This window comes from Panthera pardus, unplaced genomic scaffold (assembly GCF_024362965.1).
Source record: "Panthera pardus isolate Hobbes unplaced genomic scaffold, ASM2436296v1 HiC_scaffold_21, whole genome shotgun sequence".
Taxonomy (NCBI): Eukaryota; Metazoa; Chordata; class Mammalia; order Carnivora; family Felidae; genus Panthera; species Panthera pardus.
The window spans coordinates 7,159,610-7,185,686 of NW_026526777.1; the positions used below are offsets into that span (position 1 = coordinate 7,159,610).

Genomic DNA, 26,077 nt, shown 5'->3' on the forward strand with positions numbered 1-26,077 from the left:
TTGTTGGAGAAACGCAAGTAGATACAAAAGTGATGGCTTTAGCTGCTAAATGAAAAGCGGTCAAAATAAATATTCACTTATAAGAAATAAGGGAACATCAATGAGCCCTGGCTACCAAAGATTAAGCAATGGCGGCCTCCTCATAAGCTTTGCTTTCTAATAACATTTTCATCCACAGTTTTTAACAAGTTATAACATTGAGAAGGTAGGACTTGACCACAAAATGGAAAAGCCTGGAAACTGGACCAGGAATTCACCCGATGAGACTCATTCAAATGAAAAGTGCACGGAGGCATTGGGAAGCTATCTGAGAAGGTGTAAGGTAAGATTTGGAAAGTGGTTTATGAGCAAAATGGTTTTCAAGATACTACTGATTTAAAAATGCAAAAGTAGCAAAATGTGCTTGAGAGCTCATATAGCTTGGAGAATTTGGCTTATCTCACTGACAGATAAGAGCATGGACTTGCACTTGGGCAGTATTGGTATAGTCTGTTCTACTCAAGTAAGAACTAGTAACCTAATGCTGTGAGGGATCGCACGTGGTTCCTTTGGTCTAGTAGAACAAACAGGTGCCTGAGAGGCAGTCACCCTGTTCTGCCACTAATTCATAGTGATCTTGAGAACATCACTTCTTCTCCACGGGGGAAAAAACATATCAACGGTCTTTCCTCTAGTAATACTTCTTGATGGAAACTCCCAGAAACGCATCCCAGATAATTAAAGAGGAGATTAGGTGGTAATGCAATGACTCTCGGGGCCATTGCATCTACAGTAAATGGAGTTAGGCTTCGTGGGGACTTGGAAGACCGAGGAAACTGTCAGAGACCAGGACAGACATTCTCTTCAGTTTCTCTCCCAATCCCTCTCATTCCCACACACACGGACTCTCGTCATTGTCTCTCCCTGCAAATCTTCTCCCGTTTATGCTTCTTTCTGTACACAAACTTTCCCCATTCCCCAGTCCCCATCCCTCGAGTTGATTAATTTCAGCCCATTACCTACACCATCCGAACACCAAGTCTAAGGTCATAGAATTGAGCTGCTTGCAAAGGCACCGGGATCTCAGCTCTTTCACGAGTGCAAGGGGAGAAAGGAATGATGATACTCACCCCAAACTGCAGGATCCAAACGGTATCATGGGCTTCGTTCTAACAGTGAACAGCAAGGTCAAGAAGTTGTCATTCGAATGCAAGGGAAAGTGGTCAACGGAGTGCATGGGGCTGGGTCACTTTGTATCTCCCTTTCTGAGTTTTGCTGGCAGGCTATATTGGAATCGATGCTTGTTAGGATAAGGATCATCCCAATGGAAGGAGTACTCCCCTGGGGTCAGGAGGATAGTGAACAAAGAAGCCTATCTTAAGGGGCAGGTTCACAGCAAACGTACGCAGGAGTCAAGAAGGACTCACAGGAGGTTGCGATACAGATATACGTTTAATAAAATGTATGTGATCATGGTTACAGACACATATTGGGTGCTTTATTTATCAAGAAGTGTGAGTCGCATAGTATACAACATATTGCATACAAACTCAGAAGATAAACACAACCGTTTCTACATGAAAAACCTAAGGGATAAATGCTGACAGATGCATTTCCAGCCTTTCATTTCTCCTCCTCTCTGTCTCATCCTGGAGATGAGTTGTAAGCTCCTGCAATTTTTAAAAATTCAGTTCTCCCATGCCCTGATACTATATGATATATATATATATATATATATATATATATATATATATATATATAAAACTTTTGGCAAAAAATGATCCAGATAATTTCCCTCCATTGGAAAATTTCTCAGCATATCCCTTTGCTCACACATTTCCTTAGACAGGAAATTAAATGCTTTTAACGTATCGGTTATTACACGATTGTGGTTACACTCACCTATTTTAAATGTTTCCTCTTATGGAGGGGGGTTGGAGAGAAGAAGGGAAGGTATAGGTGTGAGGTGGGGAGGGAAAATACCTCAGGAGACAGCTAGTACCTGGCAAGAGGCTTCTTAAACCGGATATGAAAAAGTTTGATGCGTATCTTCTCTACTAGAAAAATCAGATAAGAAGATTATTATTGTTATTCAGCTGTGAGATGAGGATAATATTCCAAAGATTTTTTCCCCCCCTTCACTCTCTGCTCTGAGTCTCCATTCAAAGCTGCAAATGTCCCCTCAGTTGGAAGAATCTTTTCAGTTCCAGGATGGCTCATTGAGGCTGGGGAAAGCCTTTCTTTGGGTAGCGATTACTCTGGTCTACCAGATGCCCCATTTGCTTGAAAGTATGTTTGACACAAGCAGCAGTTCGGCCTCCTCCAAGAAAACCGTTAGGTACGTACTTGTCTCATAGAATGAGGAGACCAGAAAACCAGAGAAGTGTAATGACGATCCAGTCGGGCTGTAGTGAAGACCTCACGTCTGGAACCTACAGAGAGTTGCCTGGCTCTTGGGTTTAGACGTTTAGATGTTAGAAACCCAGTTCTCCATTCTCTGCTCCCTGGCGCAGGTGAGCCAAGTGGGGACAGCAGATCCGCCATATTGATTCTTCCCTCTAATCAAGACTGCCTCGGATTTGATTTTATTATTTTAAAATTTCTTTTAATATTTATTTATTTTTGAGAAAGAGAGAGAGAGAGAGAGAGCACGCGAGTATGAGCGGGGGAGGGGCAGAGAGAGAGAGGGAGACACAGAATCCGATGCGGGGCTCAAACCCACAAACCATGAGATCATGACCTGAGTCTGAGTCGGAAATTCAACCGACTGAGCCACCCAGGCGCCCCGTGAGACTCCCTAGGATTTTAAGAGGAAGTTTCTCATTGAGCTGCACTATGAGTCAAGAAATGTCTTTCCGCAAATCGTGTTGATGACAGAAAGAAATGGTTTGGTTTTGGTCAAGAGGAGCTATTCTTAAATGTTTCCTAGGAAATGGATTAACTTTATAGGCCTGGGCACTTATCGCTTCACCGGCCCTCTGTCCTCTCTCCCTTTTCTCCTGGCCCTTTATCTCCCAGACTTGCTAAATTCCCAGGAAACAGGAAATGTTTGGATTGCTGGAGGGAATGATTTCAGGGATAAAAAAAACCTTTTCCCTGAAATAGAGAATTTCCCTTTAAACACTTTTTATTATCTAATCTGTGATGGGACAGATGACAAAGCCCTGGCAGAGAATTATTGTTGGTGGATCGGTTGATCTGCTGATGCTCAAGGTTTTATGGAAACTTCCAAACATTCCAAACACTTGTTATTCTTTGGGAGGCAATTGGTAACGCCATCCCACCCAAAGGGAGTAGAGAGAGAGCACACAGCAACCCAGCAAAGCTACATATTTGTAGAGGATAAAAATAAAAACAGTTCCTTTCACCAATTTTTTCTCATTAGGCACGAAAAACTGAAATCTACGGAGAGGAGAGCAGAGAGCTCATTCGCTAGAGAACTTGAGTCCCTCCCTCCCCCACCCTCCCTGGGTGTGGGGGGTGAGGCACAGAACATTTCCATACAATTGATGCTATTGATGTGAAAGCACAATGATTGAAATGTCTCAGTTCTGCATTTCAGAAGGTCTAGCCAGGAGAAGGAAAGGGTGTGTGTGTGTGTGTGTGTGTGTGTGTGTGTGTAGGGGGTCGCTTGCGTGAACAAGTACTGCTTTGGTAGATAAACACAGCCTCCTAATTTCCTCTAGAATCAACAGTCTATGTCTTTATTCTGGTCCGGTTGGGACCGTAATCTGACACCAAGCCCAAACTGTATCAAACCCAGGCAGAGAAAGTTAGGATGCAGGCTATTCCCTGGCCTCATCTTAGGTTTCCTTCAAGAAGGAGAGGCGTAGCTGCCTCTTCGCATTGACCACAATTTGGTTCCGCTACCTCTGTACATCCCAGATCACTTACAACTGTAGCTACATTTTCACAAGGGAGGGAGAACCGAAGCACCACAGGACTCCTGCATTAAGTTTCACGCTTTCCCAGCAATTTACTCAAGAAAAAGTGGGGAGGAGGGGGGGAGGAGGGGGAGGCAGTGAGACACAGACATTACACAGGTTTTTATTTTCCTGGAAGGATCATCCCAGTTTTTCTAAGTTCCCAGAATTAAACGAATTTTATTTTCTTTGTGTTACCATGGAAACTTCCAGTAACACTGTGGAGTTTTTTAAAATTTTCTTTTGTCTAAGTTTAAAAACACTTTTCAAAGGTTTCAAAGAACTTTTTTAGGGCAATTTTGATATGTTTGCTTTTCTCATTTGGGGCTGTGATACTTGCTTTCCTTTTAATTTTTTCATTTCATATGTTAGAATAGTTTCTATTGTGTGTGTATACTACTTTAAATTTAAAATAGTATATACAGATGTCTCTATTACAGGTCATTGTTTGGCTGGGAAGCATTCATTTTTATTTTCCTTCACAGCCCTGCCCTCATGGTGCTTTTCCTGCCCTCTGCCTCCTGAGTTCAGCCTCTGAAAAGGTGAAGGCCTCCCTTTTACCGTCCACAGACAAGTCCTCCCCACCGCCAGAGGGCGTGCAGTTTGTGAATCCAGTTGATCTGGGTCTGTGCAACATCAACCATCTGGGTGAGCTCTGTAACATCTAGCAAATTCTCTGAGCGTTTGCAACCACTTGGCTCTTTCAAATCATGCGAATCAAAAATTTTGAATTTTTAATTCAACGAACATTTTTCTGAAAAATGTTTTGGCATTCAAGGACAGTAACTCCCCTAGATCCTTGCGTTCTTTCCATTTCTAGCTGCATGAGAAACTCAAGGGCTGGAGATTTTATGCTAATCTGGACAGTGTAGACGGATGCTGAGGAAGGCAGTACCAGGAATTTTTGATCTGAGTCGCCTGTCACTTCTACACAAACGCACATGGCAGGGATGTCTCCATGCTCACGGTGAGAGCTGTCGACTGCTTATGACAAGCTTCTTTGCAGTGAGCAATGTCTACACCTGTGAGTGGACTCTTACCACACTGGCAACTGTTGACCGTGGACCCACTTAGTCCAGCCCACTTTCAGAATGTGAAATAAATAGCAAGTATTCAGAAGTGCATATGGTATCCTTTGAAATAGCAAAGTTAGAGAAAAGCCAACAAAAACAGCCAGTGTTTGCCTGAAGGATATGGTAACGATATTCTCAGGAAGTAATTGAATAAACAGGCTACAAACATGGAAAACCAGGAGTGTGTGGAAGAGAAAGGGAAATAAAAGGAGTAAATACGAGACTAAATGTAATCTTCTCCTTAAACACTTCAGAATTTTATTAATCCTTAACAAGTTCTTTTCAAATTAACTCAATATCCTCCTCCTGGTTAGCTTCAAATATAGTTTAGCTTGATTCTCCTTATTACTAAATTATGTAAATCATTACTTAAATCTACTAGAGATAAGAAAAAAATCTAGTGAGACTTATAATAACGAAAGATGGAATTAAAAGTTTAAAACTGCTAAAAAATACCACGGCCTATCGATCAGCTGTGTGCAAGGCACGTTAGGATATAAATGTGCACTTTGAAGACGAGTACAACCCACTAACATGGGCAGCAAAACAGGGCAGGGAGAGATGGAGTTGGTAAAAAATCACATTGTTTCGCAAAATGTGGGGTCCTTCGGAATGCTATCTCAGAAAGCCTCCACAGTCGAATTAATTTTTCTACAGATAATTTGTTCTTTTGAAGATAATCGCCATTCCCTAAACAAACAGATGGCATCATAGGGTAATTAGCCATTTGTAGGCCTGACAAAGTTTTCCCATTTTAGTGGATAGCTCTCCTGATGTGGCGGTAAGAGAAATCGCGCTGGACGGCATCTGTTGTATTTTACGTGAGTGGAGTTGCAAAGTTTGGAATTTTATACTCACAGGGACTTAAACTAATTTGAAAATGGAAACTTTGGGCCTACGTACTTAGATGCATATATATATATACACATTTATTAAATACTCCATTGTCAGGTTGTTGATTTAATACAACATTTGGTAACTTGGTGGGGGGTATGAGAGAGGTACAAGGAAAGAACCAATATGGATTGTGTTCAGCTTGACTTTGTATAAACATAACATATTTATGGTTATATCTCTGGCTAGTGATCTCCAGCCAATGCAAAGAGGCTCTGAAGGGAAGATTGATATTTTAAATAATGTATTTGCTTAGAAATCAAATAATGGCTGCCTCATAAAATTCTTACCACCTTTTAGTAACCAAGGTCAGAAATGGAGGGATAATTCCCCCTGGGTCAGAATGAAAACAACAAATGAGATCAATGGATCTCATTTGAAATCGGTCTTTCCACATCCACATTCTTTTTCGTACCAATCTGGGTGGATAGAGATCCATTACCTAAACCAAATGGACCCACATTCTACGGTATCATATTCTTTTCTTATGTCTCCTTGCCGTAAGCAGAATTTTCCTGCGACTGTGATTAGCGTTGACAACAACATCCTTAAGAATGGGGCAGGAAGAAGAAAATGGGAGAGGAAGGCATTCAGACACTAGATAAACATCCAAAATAATGTGCACAGAAAGAGTCAACAACGCCACCCGGGATTTTCCCCTGTTTGGGTATCTTCGAACGAAGCAGCTATGGGAAGCTAATGTAGATTAGATTGCTGGAGAATGCAGGGTTATTACAGAGGAAATAACTCACTGTATGATCCACACAGCCTGACTAAATTACTACTTGATTAATTCCTGATAAAACTCAGAGCGCACAAAGCGAGGCAGTGAATCCTTTTCCATCAGGGCATAGATTCTTTTCTGGGCCACATCGAAGCTGCCCGGGGACGGTTCCACCAGGTTCTTCGTTGTGATGTCCTTTGTGAAGTGATCGATATTCACCTGCGGGCCGAGAAACAAGGTCACAAGTCAGCCCAGGTGGCAAGATTTGATGGGGGGGGGGTGGGGAGGGACAGGAATTGGTCACCAATAAACTCATAAGGGGAAGAGGCTCCTAAGAAGTGAGAAGAAATGTCATTTCTGTTTTATAGGCAGTGGGGTGAAGCAAGACAGCGGGCGTGAGCTGGGCTCCAAGCTCCAAGATAAAAGGAGTTGAGACTGTGGTAAGATTTTCCATGGTGAGAGGGGCCGGAGTGCTTTCTGCAGGAGGAAACGATGCAGCACAGCCTCAGAGCTGAGGTCCAGGGCCTGACTCTGCATGTGGGGACCCCAGCCCGGTGAGGTCAAGTTACATGCCCGCTAACGCTCAGGAGGGACAGGATGGAGGCGACACAGTAATGTAGACCTCTCTGTTCCCAGGCTTTTCTTCTTCTTTTTTTTAATTAAAAAAATGTTCACTTATTTTGAGAGAGGGAGTGCGATCAGGAGAGGGGCAGAGAGAGAGAGAGAGAGAGAGAGAGAGAGAGAATCCCAAGCAGGCTCTACACTGTGAGCGGGGAGCCCGATGCGGAGCTCGACCCCACGAACTGTGAGATCATGACCGGAGTCAAAATTGAGTGTCTGATTTTTTTTTTTTTAGTGTTTATTTGTATTCAGAGAGAGAGAGAGAGAGAGAGAGAGAGAGAATGAGCAGGGGAGTGGCAAAGAGAGAGGGAGACACGGAACCCGCAGCAGGCTCCAGGCTCTGAGCTGTCAGCACAGAGCCTAACACCAGGGCTCGAACTCCCAAACTGCGAGATCATGACCTGAGCCAAAGTCAGAGGCTTAACTGACTGGGACACCCAGGCGCCCCTCCTTTTATTCTTCTTGTCACACTAAAGCAATGCTTCTTCCTCTCTCACCGTGAGTATATACTGAGCTAGGTAGGCAACCCTACACAGAATGGTTGAATTTCAAAAAAGTATAAAACGCTCTCCTAATCTTAATGTTTAAAAGAAGGGATGCCTTTACTTCTCTCTAACACATTGTATCCAGCAGCGTGCAGCCTCTACTGGTTTTATTACTTTTTTGTGAGCAGGCCCCCTCTAATGGATCGTTCTGATACACATTCACGTGTTTGCTGAGCTAGGGAAATATTATCACAGTAACCAGGTATGATCGCCTGACGATCGGCAATGTGCACATCATCCACGCATTCAACTATGCGTGGCCATTTCTCTTTTTAAAATCTTAGTGCCAGGGGCGCCTGGGTGGCTCAGTCGGCTAAGCGTCTGACTCTTGGTTTTGGCTCACTTCCCGATCTCACAGTTCGTGGGATGGAGCCCTGAGTCGGGCTCTGCGCTGACAGCACGGAGCCTGCTTGGGATTCTCTCTCTCCCTTTCTCTCTGCCCCTCCCCCGCCCCCCCCCCCCCCCCCGCCAAATAAATAAACATTTAAGCATGCTCTAGGTACACACACACATACGCGTACGTGAGATGTTTACAGAGAAGGGTACCGAGGATGGGAGAACCCGTCCGAAGTCACACGTGGAGGAAAGCCTGGGATTAGAATGTCCGCATCCATTCGCCTCACAAATGTTTGCCGACCACCGCCGATGAGCCCGGGGCAGGGTTCCCATCCTCCCTGACGTGCAGCTCAGCCCACGGTGACCACCCTCACTCACCTACCCATCAAGACCTACCTCTTTAGGAGCCTCCGTTTGGATGAATTCTTCATAAATCTTCTTCGCCTTCTCGGCCATCTTGGCAGGGGACTTGATCTTCTTGTAGTCTTCACAGGCCAGCCAGAACTCGAGGTTTTCCTCACTGAATTCAGACTTCAGGAAACTTTTGAAGCTGGCAAGCCCATCTAGCGAGGGGAAAGTTTGGTTGGATGGATAAATACATGCGTCCTTCATATTATCCATACATTTTTTAGAAGTTTATCCAAAATAGATTGTAAATGTATTATAAATCTGCCTCCTTGCTTACCAACACTGTATCCTGCTGTATCGCCTGGATTTATTTACTACATATTTCTGTCACTCATGTAAGAACCTTACACATGTTAACTCTCATTTATTCCCCTTATGAACCATGAGGCAGGTGCTATTCGTGTCCTGTGTTTACAAAATGACATGAGAGAGATCAAGGGGCGCCTGGGTGGCTCAGTCGGTTGAGCGTCCGACTTCGGCTCGGGTCGTGGTCTCACGCTCGTGAGTTCGAGCCCCTGGTCGGGCTCTGTGCTGACGGCTCAGAGCCTGGAGCCTGCTTCAGAGTCTGTGTCTGTCTCTCTCTCTGCCCGTCTCCCACCCACCCACACAAGAATAAATAAACATTTAAAAAATGAAAAAAAATAAAAGAGAGATCAAGTAACTCGCTCTTAGGTAACCAGCTGGTAGGTGGCAGAGGCAGGATTCAAATCCAGGAACCTGCATTTGGTGACAAAGGTTTACCTGTAAGACCATCTAGGAATATTAAGAACACTAACGCCACTCTGGATACTCTTCAGTCACCAAAAGGAAAAAGATACATTTGGAGCCTGATTTGGCACTGTAATACTGACGTTGATTATCGTGTGCATGACAATTCTTTCTTTTTTTTTTTTCTATCGATGATTTTTGGGCCGTTATTAGACTCCAGGCAGTACGATAAGTCACAACGGTAAGTAAAGCTGTCAAGGTTCCTGCCCTAATGGAGCTTCCAGATTCTGGGGGAAGTAGGAAGAAAAGGAAGAAACACAAGAAACATTGACACACAAAAAAGGAAAAACCATATGAAAGATAGTAACGGAGTAACAGGAGGGACTTAACTTTATTTTAAGTTGGCGGAAAGCCCCATGAGAAAGGGACGTTCTGTTTGAGACCTGAAGACAGGCAGGAAGGGACTGAATGAAGTTACCACCCGCCGAGGAGTTACTATGCCTGTCAATCATACGTCAGTGGTTGTTTTTTTTTTTTTTTCATTGTATTTATTTTTGAGGGGGGCGGGGGCAGAGGGAAAGAGAGAGAGAGAATCCTAATCAGATTCCACACTCAGTGCAGAGCCCGATGCAGGGCTCGATCCCATGACCCTGAGGATCGTGACCTGAGCTGAAATCAAGAGTCAACGCTCAACCTCCTGAGCCACCGAGGTGCCCCAATACGTCAGTTTTTTAAAACACGTTAGCTTTAATATAATTACAACTACTGTGTTTTCGGTGTGCTGTTGCTCATGTGGACTCCAGCTTGTTTCAAAATATGTATCCATCCATGTAATATATATGCATACATTTGTCTGTTACAAATGTGTATATGAGAAGCTCTTAGGCCTGATGCTGTGTTTGTTTTTCCTCCCTACCCTCCATAGGGGGTGATATGTGGGAATTCACTGATTTCATAGAACACGCACCCAGCACCGGTGCCGATTAAACCAGGATACGTAGTTGTCTTTTTTTTTTTTTTTTCAATTTACCTTCAATACATTTTTATTGTCTGCACACCCCTTACCATCCCCTGCAGCCACATTCAATTCTAAAGAAACAGAATGGTTAGGTGATAAGTAACTTGGATTAGAGTCATTAGCAACTTCTGGATGCAAACAAAAACACTTTGCATTTTAGTCCCCTCTTTTTATACTTCACCTAAGATTTTTTTTTTTTTTTGTAATTTATTTACTTATTCTGAGACAGAGAGAGAGAAAGAGAGAACATGAGCAGGGGAGGGGAAAAGAGAGAGGGGGAAAGAGAATCCCAAGCAGGCTCCACACTGTCAGCGCGCAGCCCGACACGAGGCTCGAACTCCCGAACCGGGAGATCATGACATGAGCCAAAACCAAGAGTTGGATGCTTAAGCGACTGAGCCACCCAGGTGCCCCAGACTTTTTCCTTTTTTATTGATCGACATCTAAAAATAAGCTGGGAGCAATGGTAGGCATGATGAACAATTTGCTCTGGAAACCTCGCTAGGAGAGTTACTGTAAAGCCATTTGGTAACACATATCTAGATAAAATCGGGTGTGTTTTCCTTCTCTCCCTTTCCATATTTTGCACTCTATTTCTAGCACCATTTGTTATAATTTAGTGACACAGGAGTCACCATATATGCTGAAAGAAGAAATAAAGCCTAGATCTCTCTCTCTCTGTCATAGTTAAAGTTTTCACTGTTTCTTAAACAAAAGGTGCCAGGTAGCCTCTGTTGAAATGGAAAAACGCCCAGGACTTTCTAGGGGCCGGGAAATGATAGCAGGAGTGAAGTCTTACGAACACCCATGCAAGACTTTGGAAGAAACTATAACTTCACAGAATTAAGTCTGTGGCCAATGTATTCTCATCAGGCCCCTGTCCCCACAACCTATCGGTCTCTCTGAATCACCCATTCCAAGTCTTTATAAAAGGTACAGATAAAATCCCAGTCCTCCCAAGCATTGGTATTTATGACCTGAGGACGCACGCCAGGACTCCAGAACAATATTAACATTTACCAGGCATCCGGGGGCTGAGCTTGGAAAATAACTTTCCAGTGAAGTCAGTCCATTTCCTGGGCACTGGTTTTATCACTCTCACTGAATTCTACAACACTATTTCAGGGCTTTTTATCAATGCACACACTTTGATCAGAGACTCATAACCGGCTTTAAACTCACTCCATTGTCCGGGGAGATGCTTAAAGCTATTCTTTCTCTCACCTGGCTTTTGAGAATTCTCTGGATGGCCCCTTAGTAGGACCCTCAAATCACTCCCCAGATACCTTCTCCTCCTTCGCCTCTGGTTTTCCAGTGGGCCATTCCTTGACTCTCTGTTCAATTCCCATCAGCCCTGAGGAAGTCCTCTTGGGTCAGAGCCAAAGAGACTCCAGGAGAAACGTGTCTAGTCTTCAAGTAACGCACACATCATCTCTGGCCCACACCACTGCCCTCGCACTCCACACCCACCGCACGGGGCCCTCGGCACACATCCCTGAGAAATCCCTGCGTCCTCCCCTGCTGAGCCTGCACAGAACCCCAGGATACTTCTCAACACACGTCTTCGGGCATCCCCTACTAGGAAGCAGATGAAACCTCCTGATCGCCGGTCTTGTGGGAACCGTCTGGGTTTTGACCCACATTACGGCCCCAGAGCTGGCCCTAAGGAATGGTGTCACTTTTGACATCTAAGCAAAAGAACGTAGCAGCCCTACCAAAGGACGAAATGAGGCCAGTTCTAAAACCACTTGGAAAATAAAAGGAGTGTGAGACAAATCCAAGTCAGCTGGGTATATAAAGGAAAAATATTAAGGGCGAGGGGCGCCTGGGTGGCTCAGTCGGTTAAGCGTCCGACTTCAGCTCAGGTGAGGGTCTTACGGTTTAGGGGTTTGAGCCCCACGTCGGGCTCTGTGCTGACCGCTCGGAGCCTGGAGCCTGCTTTGGATTCTGTGGCTCCCTCTCTCTCTGCCCTTCCCCCACTCATGCTCTGTCTCTCTGTCTCTCAAAAATAAATAAACATTAAAAAAGTATTAAAGGGGGGAGATTAGAATAAATCTCCCCTCCTAGAGGAAAAATGGTGGAATGTCATGAGTGGATAGGTGACAGGTGTCATGACATAGCTTGCCGGTTCCGAGCACGGGCTCTGGAGTCAAGGTGCCCTCGGGTGGGTCCTGTTTCACCACATCACCACTCAGAAATGTCACTATTCGGTAACTGGGGCAAGTGACCCACCCTCTCTGAGCCTCAACTGCCTCCTCTGTTACACGGATATAATCATGGAACCCACGTGAACCCACGTGACAAGGTTGTCCTAAGGACTCAGCAACTCACGTCAAGCTCTTACCTGGTGTCGAACATAATGAGAGCTCAGGAAGTACTGTCTTTCATCATTTTTACTCATGCCTAATTTAAAATCAGTGTTTGCCATCATTCAAAAGCCAGCTCCCAGGTTGCCTCAGACGGGAGGTACACTGCCCTGTACTTGCTCTTGAAGATTTTTGGATGGTGATGGGAGAAGAGCTTTCTTCATCCTTTTGTTGCTGCTGTTCCCTGACATGCCTGTCTTCTCCAGGAGGCCGTTCAGGCTTCGCGCTCAAGGTCTGAGTTTCACGTACCTTCGCCTCTCCTTCCCGCCCACCTCACATCTGTGCCTCACATCGAATAGACAGACGCTGAGCCAAATAAGACCCACTAAGGGACGCCTTTCCTCCCACATCGCAGAGCCGAAGGACGGAGAGCTAAAAGAAAAATAAATCTACCACGGTAGTGTTTTATTTCATGAGCACGTTACCTCACCTCACTTTCCTTTTCTGGAAAGTAGAGATTGTTATCGTATCGAAGCCCTAAAATTATTACGCTCCTTAAGTAAAGCACTACATGGAAAGCGCGTGGGGCAGCGCCCGACACGTGAACAAACAGTACAAGTAACCTATTGCTGATACTATTATTATTATTGCTTTGAAGGAATTTGTGGCTGCCAGTGAGTCAGAGGAGGGCATAGATGAGCCAGACAAAAAAGGAGGGAGAATATTGGAAACCAAAGAGAGAGAAGCAGGAGGAGAAGGCAAAGATAGGGAAAAGAGACACAGAGAGAGAGAAGGCTAGATCTGGGCTGTTCCATTCCCCAAGGACGAGTCCAAATCTCAAGGGTGTCTCAGGAAATGCTCTGACCTTTTGGAGCTCCTGGGAAAAAAAGAATTCGCATATAAACTTTCCCGCTGCTACTGGATTGTGTTTCATTCTTCCTTGGCTCTTTTTTAAAAGAATTTTTTTAATGTGTGTTTTTTATTTTTGAGAGAGAGAGAGAGACAGAGTATGAGAGGGGCAGAGAGAGAGAGGGAGACGCAGAATCCAAAGCAGGGTCCAGGCTCTGAGCTGACAGCACAGACACAGGGCTCAAACTCACGAGCCGTGAGATCATGACCTGAGCCGAAGTCAAGGCTTAACCAACTGAGCCACCCAGGCGCCCCCTTCCTTGGCTCTTAAAGACAGTCAGGTGAAGGAATTTAATGTCACGGTCTTTTTTTTTAATTTTATTTTAATTTTATTTATTTTCAGAGAGAGAGAGAGTGAGAGATAAAAGAGTGAGCAGAGGAGGGACAGGGAGAGAGAGAGAGAATCCTAAGCAGGCTCTGCACTGTCAGCATGGAGCCCGATGCAGAGCTCGAATGCACGAACCGCAAGATCACGACCTGAGCCGAAACCAAGAATCAGACGCTTAACGGACTGAGCCACCCAGGCGCCCCTAATGTCACTGTTTTATTTAAACTTGCGCGTGCAATCCGTGTTTGTGTTTAATGAGCAGCACACTGGTCATTTGTCCCATAGACCTAATGAATACAGGTGTCATCACCTGCAGAATTGAACACAAAACAGGTAAGAAATTGACGTACTGTCAAAACAGAGTTAAATACACTGGAGGCTTAAAAATGATTTCTTAAATGAGGAAAAGCAAGAGAAAGCTTGTTAGTTGGGAAAGATTGAATAGGACCTTAACTGTCTAATTTTTAAGAGGTTAGGTACCAATTGACTTCATTTCCGCTCAAGAAAAATGTGGATTTAAGGAATACTGGGGAACCATATCAATTGTGAGGCAACCTCCTGCATGAGCAGAACAGAATGCCAAATGTTCTCTGTAAATCAACGAAGATGCCACTCCTCGAGGTGAAATGGTTTAGTTTATCCAATCAAACACGCAAGCAGAGATTGTGGCGTTTCAAACGCATAGATTTCTCAAACGTACCTTTCTTGGTTACCTATTTTGCATCATTCACAGCTAATGTTAGCTATTTCTGACCCCAGACCATGAGCTTTAGCAGATTCAAATAACATTTCCTGAGAGCTGAGTTGCTCAAGTTTGGCTTAAAGTTATTCACGAGGCACAACAGCGGGTGTTCGGGAGCATAGGTCAAATGTCTCTTCAGGTTTCTGGTGCCTGGTGTTCTGTTAGTCCTTCTCTGGGGAGAACGAGACAGCGAGAAGTGGAGAGCAGGGACAACATGGCAAGAGGGACACACAGAGCAAAAAGGGGAGTCATAGAGAGAAGCCAGGGGAGAGGGTGGAATGGAAAAATAAAGAGGAAGAGAGAGACACGGAGAGTAAGGGCAGAGGAATAAACTTCGAGAGAGAGGCAGTCTTGTTTACTAATGGCACCCCCCCCCCCCCTTTTAGGGCATGGGTCTCCACTCTTTCTGCAAGATCTCATTATTCATACCAGAACCTCTCTTTTTCACCTGAGCTTCTTTGAATATAAAGAAAGACCCTTTCAAAGGAAGAATTTTGACCTGAATGGTTATCAAGTGCTTTTCCATTTATCACTAGGGGAAATTAATTTCCCCAGTCTTCAAATGTTAATTCCTGGGGCGCCTGGGTGGCTCAGTTGGTTGAGCCTCCGACTCTTGGTTTTGGCTCTGGTCATGATCTCAGGGTTGTGGGATCGAGCCCCGAGATGGGCTCTGCACTAAGCATGGAGCCTGCTCAAGCTTCTTTCTCTCTCTCCCCCTGCCCCCCTCCCCTGCTCGCTCGCTCTCTGTCTCACACACACACATTAAAAAAACGAAAAAACAGAAGTGACAAAACACATTTAAAGAAAAACGTTAATGACTTAGGAGGATAATTACGTAGAACTTAAAGTTATACGTGCACACACGTATACACAGATACATACTGTGTAACACATCTATATGCATATGTAATTTTGGAACGTATATAATTAAATGAAATGTGAATATTATATATACATGTTTACACAACACTGACGTGAATGTATATTTTCTCCACTGAGAGGTAGCAAATATTACTGTGTGAGTCTCAGGCCTCAAGCTGAAAGGCTTCAGACCCTCAACAAACGCTAAGGTGTTAACACTGATTGCCTCTGATTTAACTTCTGCCCCTATCTTTCTTATACCAAATAGCTCCCCATCCCTAAAAGCCTGAAATATATGAACACGTGCCCCTAAGGATTAGCGGGACTGAAAAGGATTGGATATGGGCACACAAATATATATCCTTCTCCTTCATGGTTTTGTAAACATGAAAATAGGTCTGCTAATTCTCAGGTTTCTTGACCCTAGCAATAAATGCCTGGACCCAAGGTACTTAGTATTCTTAATGTAGCAATATATCATCTGTCTGGTTGCAATTGGCCCCAAAACCATTGTGTAAGACAATAAATAAGTCAATTGAGAAACATAAATATTTTTCTCTTAATCAACCTCGTGGAATTTCTGGATCCAAGAAGCAAAATGAATGAACTCATTCACCCGTTAGGTCAAGAAACATTTACCGAACACTTTATATGTGTCAGGGCATGGTATTCTGTTTAGCCGAACAGATAAAAAGAGAATCAAAGTGGATAAGATTAAGAAAGTTACAAAGAGGTAATGATTCTACATCAGGTAAGCAGAAGCTTGCCCTACTCAAAACAAGACATAATTTTTTTTAGGTTTATTTATTTACTTTGAGAGAGAGAGCGCGCGCGCATGTGCGAGTGGGGAAGGGGCAGAGGGAGAAGGAGAGAGAGAATCCCCAGCAGGGCCCCACTGTCAGTGCAGAGCCCCACGCGGGGCTCGAATCCATGAAACATGAGAGCGTGACCTGAGCCAAAATGAAGAGTCAGAAGCTTAGCCAACTGAGCCATAAAAAATTTTCATATACGATTCAACATATGTTCTTTGTTATCTATGCTGTGCTTATTAATAATGATGCACCTGCAAGAAGCATTTTTTAAATCCTTATTTTTGCAAAGCATCCAACAGTTTCATATGCCATTCTTGGGGCAAAGATGAAGAAATACAGGTTGGATACCTTAAATTGAATCATATTCTCAAAATGAACTATTCCACAAATACTTATTCTCCCATATCGTGCACTTCTTATTGGGAAGATGTTCAGATCAAAAGGCTAAGCCTTGGCTGTCCCTGAGTTTATAATCTATCATCGGAGGGAGACAGCGGTGAAGAAGTACTCGGTAGGTAGTATCAAGCAGCAGAAAAGATGCGCAGACAGGTTCTCTGGAAGCTCAGAGGGAGGGTAAATCATTCTGGATGGCCAAGGAAGACTAGTCAGCATTCAGATCTGCTTTCATAGGAGAGGAAGTATTTCAACAGACAGAGATGGGAATACAAAGTATTCCGGCCACAGGGATTACATGTAGAAATCCCATGGTGGGGGGCGGGGGAGAAGACCTCAGTTTGACTGCAGACCAGCCATCTTGTTATCATGGGGAACCTTAACCTCGATACCGCAGGCCTTGAGGATCAGTAAGGATTTGGATTAGGGGAGAGGCAAGCAGTGCTCTGTTGGTATTAGCGTGGGAACGGGTTCTTGCTGGTGCTTCTGTCGTGTCTTGAAGGAAGGCAAGCACCAGAAGAGGAAACCAAGGCTGGGGGAGATAACAATGCATGTCAGGCCACCAGAGCCGTCAATAGCAGCTTGGACTAGGACGTACCTACCCGATCTTGGTTCCTAATCCACTGTTCTTCATGCTGTTGTAGCCAGTCCTTACCAAGCCATGATGAGGCTAAGCTGGAAAAGGCAGTGTCTCTCTTTTACTGATGAAAATATTGAGGGGTGCCTGGGCGGCTCCGTCGGTTAAGGGTCCAACTTTGGCTCAGGTCATGATCTCATGGTTCGTGGGTTCGAGCCCCGCGTCGGGCTGTGCTGACAGCTCGGAGCCTGGAGCCTGCTTCCGATTCTGTGTCTCCCTCTCTCTCTGCCCCTCCCCCCACTCGTGCTCTGTCTGTGTCTCTCAAAAATAAATAAACGTTTAAAAAACTTTAAAAAATATTGAGAAACACACAGGTCAAGCCACTTGCTCTGGCTCATAAGAATAAGTAGGATAGATGGGAGAATAATCTGCGATCATGAGTCCACAAGCAACTTTCTTTTCACATTCTCTCACAGTACAGTAGAACTTTGTCTTCTTGTGATCTGGGTAACCACACTCCCTGGGCATCCTTCCCTTGTTGAGTCCACACAGAAAAATTGAAGCGGGCACCTGGGTGGCTCTGTTGGTTAGGCATCTGACATTGGCTCAGGTCATGATCTCTCAGTACGTGGGTTCGAGCCCCACATCGGGCTCTGTGCTGACAGCTCAGAGCCTGCAGCCTGCTTCAGATTCTTTCTCTCCCTCTGTCTCCCTCTGTCTCTGCCCCAGCTCGTGCTCTCTCTCTCTCTCTCTCTCTCAAGAATAAACAAAATAAATAAATAAAAGAAAAAACGAAAAATTGAAGAAGTGTCCAAATTGGAGAAGGACACCGGCAACACAAAGGCGATTTTTGCCTCTGTTCCCTCCCCTGACCTTTGATAAAAGACGATTCCAACTTACAGTTGTTCTGCAGGATCTTGTCCAGGGAGTCACGCCATTGCAGAGCCTCATCCAGTGGGGGTCTTCATCAAGAATTAAGGGGGAGAAAAAAAAAAAAGGTGACCGCCATGAGAAGGGTACTAACCACATCCATTGACCATGTCCTGGATCTGCTTTTCGCAGAAAAGCTACAACCAGTGACCCATCCTCAGGACAAGGGAGTGTGAGTTATTTTCTTTCTAGCGATTGGGTTTGGTGGGCTGGGTTTGCTGTCCCTCATCTGTATTGTGTATTTTCATCTCTTTTTGAGCAATTTGTTTAGGTCTGTCTCTTTTTGGAAGTAAAGTCCATTCATCATGAAGCTGTGTCTTGATATTCTCGTATATCCGATGACAGTACCTCCAATTGTGCCCTTTGTGGCCCGAATGCAACAGAACGAAATCCAGTGGCCCCGTTATAGGGATTGAACTCATGTTCTCTGCCTCCCTGATGCTTCACTTTAACCACATAATTTAATCAGCAAAGGGCATTTGATTCCACATCCACATCCCACTGCCATCATTAAGGCTGGAAGGCGAAAGGTGTAATGCTGCCTCACATGGGAAATGGGATCAGAGTATGTCTACGTTTTTAAAAACCTGGGTGCATTTTTCCTGCCCTGTTAGGACAGATAGTGATTTTTGCAAGATTTCCTCCTGAGAAGAAAAGTGGTCTACATCATGACTAGGAATGTTGTCCATAAACGCTCCAGATGCTGACTCAAAAGGAGAAGGTGATAGCTAACATATGATTTCCCCTCTGGCTGTTTTTATTTTAACATTTATATATGCAGCAACCCTGCAGCTATTTCATTATAACCACTAATTCCCCTCTCCCCGCAGGATTGTGTCAAGTCCGGCTGGTGCAGTCTGGGAAATATGGCTGACTGTGCTCTCCCTGGGGCTCCCCTGCTCTCGCTCCTGCACTGTGATGGGAGTCCTTCCCCGTCAAATCAAAAGAAAGTAACAAGGCATTTTTTAGAATAGCAAGGCCAGTGAAGGTATTTTTCCTAAATTGGAACTTCCTTAGCTCTTCACTATTTTTATCTACTGTTCAGACAGTCCAGGACTGTTCCTGCTTCTGTTTTTTTTTTTTTTTAATATTATCTTGGGGTTTCAAGTATTAAGATTAGCAGCTGAGCTTGATAAGACACTTGCTAATTCCACTCTTCATTTTGCTGCCCAGGCTTTGCTATATAGATACACTTTATTTACGTAGGGAGTCCAATATGGCAGTAGATTTTTTTGGCTAACGTGCTGTATTTCCTTCACTTCATTTTTTTTTTTTAAGTTTATTTATTCATTTGGAGAGAGACATTGAGAGCGAATGGGGGAAGGGCAGAGAGAGAGGGAGAGGGAGAGAATCCCAAGCAGGCTCTGCACTGTCAGCACAGAGCCCGACGTGGGGCTTGAACTCATGAACTGCAAGACCACGACCTAAGTCGAAACCAAGAATCAGATGCTTAACCAACGGAGCCCCACAGGTGCCCCTCCTTCACTTCTTTACTTTTCATCATGGAATATGGGCAGATTTGGGGTCTTAATTATTCAATTCTCCATAATGTTTTCTGTTTTTACTATTTGAAGATTAAACATGCCAAAAATAAGAATAACAAACCTGGTGAAATGATCTTAGGTGGTTTCTTTTTTTCCTGGTTAAGAACACAGGTGTCACAGATCAAGAACACCACACTAATGCCTCGGAAATTTATTTTTAAGATGTGAACAGCCTTCCTTCCTCCCATTTTCTTTTGGTTAGTGTAAAGGAGCTCAGGAAAGAGAAATCATGAAAAAGGGATTGCAAGTATGTCCCTATGTTTTGCTGCCTCGTTTTATTTCTAACCAGAAAAGGACCTGCTTTCTAGAGGTCGTAACTCCTTTTGGCTCTTCTCTATTACCCCCTACTGAGAACTTTTCCTATACATATGTTATTTCATACCTACATTTTTACCATAAGGCTTTCTGCCTCTTAATTCACTACAGTGGGTGTGATGTTCTGAAAATAAAAGACTCCCCTTCAAGTCTCTACTGATTGTTGACAGAAAGAGCAGGACATTAAATAATTGGACAAAAGAAAGAGAGCAAGGGAAAGGCCTGGTTCCCTCACTGAACCTCTTTCTCATTTCATAAATATTCTCCTAAAATGAAATCACCTTCCTCTCCCCGCTTTTCCTCTGGTTAGCACAGAGGAACACAGGCAGAAGAAATCACATAAGCAGGTGCACTTGACTTAAGCGTGCTACCCGATCCAATTTGTCCCAAATGGTCTTGTTAGAACCAGACTAATGACCAATATGAGCGGTACATCACAGCCAAGATTAAATTCCTGAAAAGGACATGTGCAGAGTCCGCCTGGGGGTCAAATTAGTCTAAATTGATTCAAGGACACAGTTGAGCAGGACACATACCCCACAGCATACAGCCCAGTGTTCTGATTACCAGCCTAGGAGGTAACGGAGGTTCATCCTGTCCCGATTCTCAGAATTTGCCAGCCCTCATTAAGTCTGACTTCTTTGGAAACAAGATAGATGCAGATCTAAATGGCCAATAAGTGCCCCGGTTTGCAAGGTCATAGCTGACCACAGAGAGTGGGCATGGTCTCGGAGTGTGCGTGTGGGGGAAAGGGAGGGAGCCAGTTCACATGAAAGGCAAAACAAACATTTACAGAGATGATGAACCGTGTGTTTTCTAACGCCCAGTGTAAATGCCACCTGGTCCAGGAAGTGACCATCTCGACCAGAAGTGTTCTCTCTCTTTTACTGTCCTCTTAGCCACTTACTCGTTGAGTCGCTTATGTGGCAACTCACTGCCTAAACGTAGAGTCGGTGAGTCATGGAGAACTTTTCCCATTCCACCTGTCCAATGGTGCATCCCCTACAGCATTAATCTACCCTGCAATAAGTGTGCATCAAATGAATGCAAACATTAGCAATGATTCAGCGTGCCCATAGTCAGTCTGGTTGATGAAAACCGTAAATAACACCGAACCTTCGATTTCAAAAATGTTAGCCCCGTGAACCATTGCTACGACTGTTGGCAACTCTGACACATCCTGGCTGTAACCATGGGAAAGTATTTTGACCTCTCTAAACACTGTGGGTTCCTCTTTCCTCGTTTTTTAATCCACACGGTCCCTGGCCCGTATTGGAACACTTCTGGCAATGTTCTCACATCCTCTTCTTCTTGACAAGGGACATGAAATCCCAGTTATTTATTGGCCATGATGTGCCTGCTCTGTTCTCCCTTCCTTCCCCCAGGGCATTGTGCTCACGACTCAGCTCAGGTCCTTTCATGGACATTTGTTGAGCCCTTACCCCATGGTAAACAGTGACCTGGGCGCCTACGATGGGGATGTAGATGAAAACATCTGGGGGCGCCTGGGTGGCTCAGTCGGTTGAGCCTCCAACTTTGGCTCAGGTCATGATCTCAAGGTTCACGAGTTCCAGCCCCACGTTGGGCTCTGTTGACAGCTCGGAGCCTGGAGCCTGCTTCGAATTCTGTGTCTCCCTCTCTCTCTCTCTCTCTGCCCCTCCCCTGCTCATGCTCTTTCGTTTTCTAGCTTTGGCCCAAACATCGTACATACAGACGTAATCCTGGCCATGATGTTCACTCAGCAGCTCACCAGGTCAGAGTCTGCATATGGGAACACTTGGTAACTGTTCACAGCTAGAGCCTGCTTCTGTGTGGTCATTCTAGAGTTATAAAGTGGTCAAACAACAACAGCAAAGTGTAGTTTAAAATTAGTGGCAGAGGGAGGGAGAAAAGGAACATCTAGAGTATAAAATGAACTATAAGAATGTCTGTATCACATAAGGGAAGGGAAGCAAAAATAAGATAAGAACAGAGAGGGAGGCAAACCCTAAGAGACCCTTAAATACAGAGAACAAACTGAAGGTTGCTGGCGGGGTGTTGGATGGGGGGATGGGCTAAATGGGCGGTGGACATTAAGGAGGGCATTTGTTGGGATGAGCACTGGATGTCGTATGTCAATGATGAATCACTAAATTGTATTTCTGAAATCATTATTACACTACATGTTAACTAACTCGGATTTAAATTAAATTTAAAAAGAAGATTATCTGTATCAGCTGCTAAGCATTTTACAATTGATTATATGACAAGCCATGATAACAGTTATTGCAAACTAAATTTAGGTGTTGTGCTAATTTGTTTACTATTCATTACGAGGACCTACGGCACAGCCTGGGGAAATGCTCGCGTATGGACAGGATGAACAAAAGTGGGAGTCCTCAGAGAGGGAGAAGACCGTTGAGCAGAGTCAACCCCTGGTGATGAGTCAAAGGTGCGGCCTTTGAGAGGGTTCCTGTGGGTAGTAAGGTTTCAACCTGACCAGAAAGAATGAAGAGAAGATCCTGGAAGCGGCGACTTTTGCGAAAGAAGATTCAAAACCAAGTAAGCATTGTAAGGAGTGACCCAGAATGGAGTCGAGAAGACGTTGAGGAAGCAGGTACATCTCCCGACACCATAAATGTGTGACTTTGGTCAGCGCACCTGGACCACCTCCCAGGACACATCCTTCTACTTTGGACCGAAACAGAGCTAAGGTCACACCTGTTAGCTGATCAGCCACTTGTGTATTAGTTAAAACTGTGCCAGCACCAATCACAATTCTTTCAAAACAAATTACGTAACCTTGTGGTTTTTGACTTCATAAGCTTGCACTTCACGCTAGCGATCGGGAGCACATTTTCAATTTGGGTAGGCTCTGTATCTCCTAGATTGCCATCCAGAAGACCCCAAATAAATGCTTTGGTTGTTTTATGGTCTTCATGATTAACCCTTTCTGTTTCTAGAATTACCCCCATGAAAGCATTGAAAGGGATAGGAGTGGGAGTGGGGGACTGAGAGAGTTTTTTCAGAGTGGAACACGGCCCCAGAAGGAAAAGAGCAATTAAGAACACGAAAATGGTAACAGACGCCAGCTATGGGTGGTAGGGCTGTGGGCGGCTCTTGTCTATTTTTCTTTTTCATTTCTATTTTTTTCGATTTCTGTTTTCTTAATGAGAAAAATAAAAACCTTGTGGGGCGCCTGGGTGGCTCAGTCGGTTAAGCGTCCGGCTTAGGCTCATGCCATGATCTCACAGCTCTTGAGTTTGAGCCCCGAGTCAGGCTCTGTGCTGACAGCTCAGAGCCTGGAGCCTGCTTCAGATTCTGTGTCTCCCTCTCTCTCTGCCCCGCCCCCCCTCGTGCTCTGTCTCTCTGTCTCTCAAAAATGAATAAATGTTAAAAAAAAAAATTGAAAAAGAAAAAAAAGAAAAGGAAAAACATTGAAAAAGTAGAAATGCTTTTTTAAAAAGGGATTGCTTTTTTTTTAAAGATGAGGGGGTTAAAAATATCCTCAGTCTGGAGAAGGTTTATTTTCTTCTCTGAGAGAGGAACATGGGTACAAAAAGGCAGAGAAATTTCAAGTGGCGAGAAGAGAGATCGATCGAGCTCATGCAGAACACAGTCTTTTCATGATAATTAAAAGGCAAGGAAATTGGCCAAACATGAAGAGGTGGAAGGCATTGAGGGGTTTGACAGAGGGTTAGAAAGCCTTGCAATGGTCACCATGAAAAATGCAAGAGAGGCACACAATAGTCTCTAGGGATATGAAGGATTTCCCCCCCCCCCCAAAAAAACCAATTTAAACTCCTGGAAGAAGAAAGGCGACAGAAGACAAGAGAGGAAAATCATCCAATAAATATCGACCCCAGGTTTTCTTCCAAAACTGCTTCTCTCTGAATCCCTGTTAAGCCAAATAGCTCGAGTGTCTGTGTGCAAGATAAAAACAGAGAATCAAAGCAGGAAATGTAGTACTATATTTATTTCCGAAAGTGAATTCCTACAGATCCATAACCACTACATTGTTTTCTTCAAAATAGATGGCTTTTTTGATCTGTCGCTGCTATGAAATGTGTTTCTCATTCCCTGCCAGTGCCTGGTGCGAGCCACTCCACCCTGAATTAGCTTCCCCTTTCTAAATGCAGAAAACCCAATTACGCCTCACTTCCGGTGTGGAATCACTTTGAAGTAATAAGAGGAGAATGGAAATATCCACTTAGGTTGAAGGAAAAAGATTTAAGAGGAATAACCCGTCTCTTCCTCTCCCAACCCACCCGGCTATCTTAGCTTAAAGGGCATTTGGACAAAGAAACGATTGGCCAATTTATACGTATGTTACGTTTAAGAAGAAATTCAGGTATAAAGGGGTGCCTGTGTTTCTACCACGTTTCTGCGATCTCCTCAAAGCTTTTAGATGGCAGAGTGAAGGAATTCGACTGCATCTGTTTTCTCTCCTACCCACTTGCCCTTCTTGACTTTCATGCTCGTGAAAATGTTCGAGGGGGTGGATGGAGATGAAAACGATGTGTGTGCTGTGAGGACAGTTCCTCCAGTGGTCAGCTGGACTCTGCCATGACAGCTTGAATCTTTAGAATTCTAGTGTCTCTCCATGCCTGAATCGATGGAAGTGGGGAGGTGGGGGAAAAGGAGAGAGAAGTCCAGTCAAGAATATTAATTTACGGATCGGGGTTAAAAACTCTTAATGTACATTAGAGTCGGCTGGTCGAGTGTTCCTTCCTTCCTCTGGCAGGGAACAGAGTCTTCTGTTCCTCTGTTGGACCCTGAAGGAATAGTATTTTAGAGAAGGAGCTATTTGGCTTAAATTGGCTGCCTTGGTATTGTCCGCCTCTCCAGCAGGGTCCCAAGGCAGGGCCTTATCTTTATTTTTTTAAGTCACCTGCCAATACCCAATATGATGCTCCAGACACGGAAGGGTAGAAAGCTTATTTATAAACCACCTCTTCTCCGAGGGATCTTATGACCTTCGGCAAGTGATCGAAGGTGGGGAGCTGTACACGGGAGGGCTGGTGCTGGACACCTGAGAAATAGCCATCCTCTGGAGGAAAAGGAGCAGAACCCATGTTTGTGACTCACTTCTGGGTCTTGGCTGGTTTCTCCGGCTTCTCATTGTATGGGATGACAAGGTCAACCGCTGAGTCTGGCTTCTGGAGGAGAATTCCCAACTTGGTCTTAATCTCCTTGGCCCTAGAAAAGATATAAGGGGCCATGGAAACACCATATGAGCACACAGATCTGGCACATAGATTTCTTTCTGTGTCGGAGAAACGAAAACGAACAACAGCCCGTTGTACTGTTGTGGCAGAAAGAATACTGGTGTAGAAACCGGGACACGTGAGTTCTAATAATTAACATTTATCAAGCTCTTATTATGTTCCTGGTTAATACGCATAATCTAATTTTGAGAGAGAGAGAGAGAGAGAGAGAGAGCTCAAGCAGGGGAGGGACAGAGGAAGAGGGAGAGAGGGAATCTCAAGCAGCTCCATGCCTAGTGTGGAGCTTGACATGGGGCTCCAAGAGACAGTGAGATCATGACCCGAGCCGAAATCAACACCTGACGCTCAACCAACTGAGCCACCCAGGCATCCCCTCATTTTATTCTTAATTACTGGTTTATATGCATCCTTTCATTTTTATATAAGACAGATACTATGGTATTATTCCTTTTTACAGATGAAGACACTGAAAGTCAGAGTGTTTAAAAACTTAAGGTAACCCAGCCAGTCTGGAGATGGGACAGGAGCCCACATGGTCTGGCTCTAGAGTTCACAGGTGAGCTACCCACTGCATTGCCTATCTGTCCTCCGAGGACCCTGGTCCCAGATCTGTCATTAATTAGATGTCGAATATTTGAAAAACTTATCGTTTTTTACCACCAGGCCTCAGTTCCCTCATCTGTAAAATGACAGAGTTAACCTAGATGTTTTCTTCAGCTATCTTGAGCTATATAATTAAATGATTCTGCCTGAAGATGTATTCTCTATAAAGTGTTCTTTATTTAGATGGATTTGGTTTCTCCCCAGCCACTTGCCCATTGTTCTATAATGGCTACTGGAGTATCTTACATGCAGTAAGCCTTCAGTAGATGATTATTAATTGCCAGTGGGCCAACCATAGCAGCACCATACCATTGCTTTCTA

The 26,077-nt window shown here is 44.4% G+C and overlaps 1 protein-coding gene and 1 long non-coding RNA gene across 2 annotated transcripts in view; both read right to left on the reverse strand.

Moving 5' to 3' along the window:
* Nucleotides 1-1,412: 1,412 nt before the first annotated feature.
* Nucleotides 1,413-26,077, reverse strand: part of RGS5 (regulator of G protein signaling 5) — a 50,679-nt gene continuing 26,014 nt past the window's right edge. The window contains exons 2-5 of the mRNA XM_019465729.2: nt 25,014-25,124; nt 18,058-18,119; nt 8,492-8,658; nt 1,413-6,812 (exon numbers count right to left, since the gene is read on the reverse strand). Of these exons, the coding sequence (XP_019321274.1) occupies nt 6,651-6,812; nt 8,492-8,658; nt 18,058-18,119; nt 25,014-25,124 (502 nt within the window). The 3' untranslated portion in view covers nt 1,413-6,650. The remainder of the gene's footprint in view (nt 6,813-8,491; nt 8,659-18,057; nt 18,120-25,013; nt 25,125-26,077) is intronic.
* On the reverse strand, nt 9,378-13,825 carry LOC109276648 (uncharacterized). The gene is made up of 2 exons (XR_002084778.2): nt 12,574-13,825; nt 9,378-9,498 (listed from the first exon to the last, which is right to left on the reverse strand). It is a non-coding gene; the product is annotated as an uncharacterized LOC109276648 (long non-coding RNA).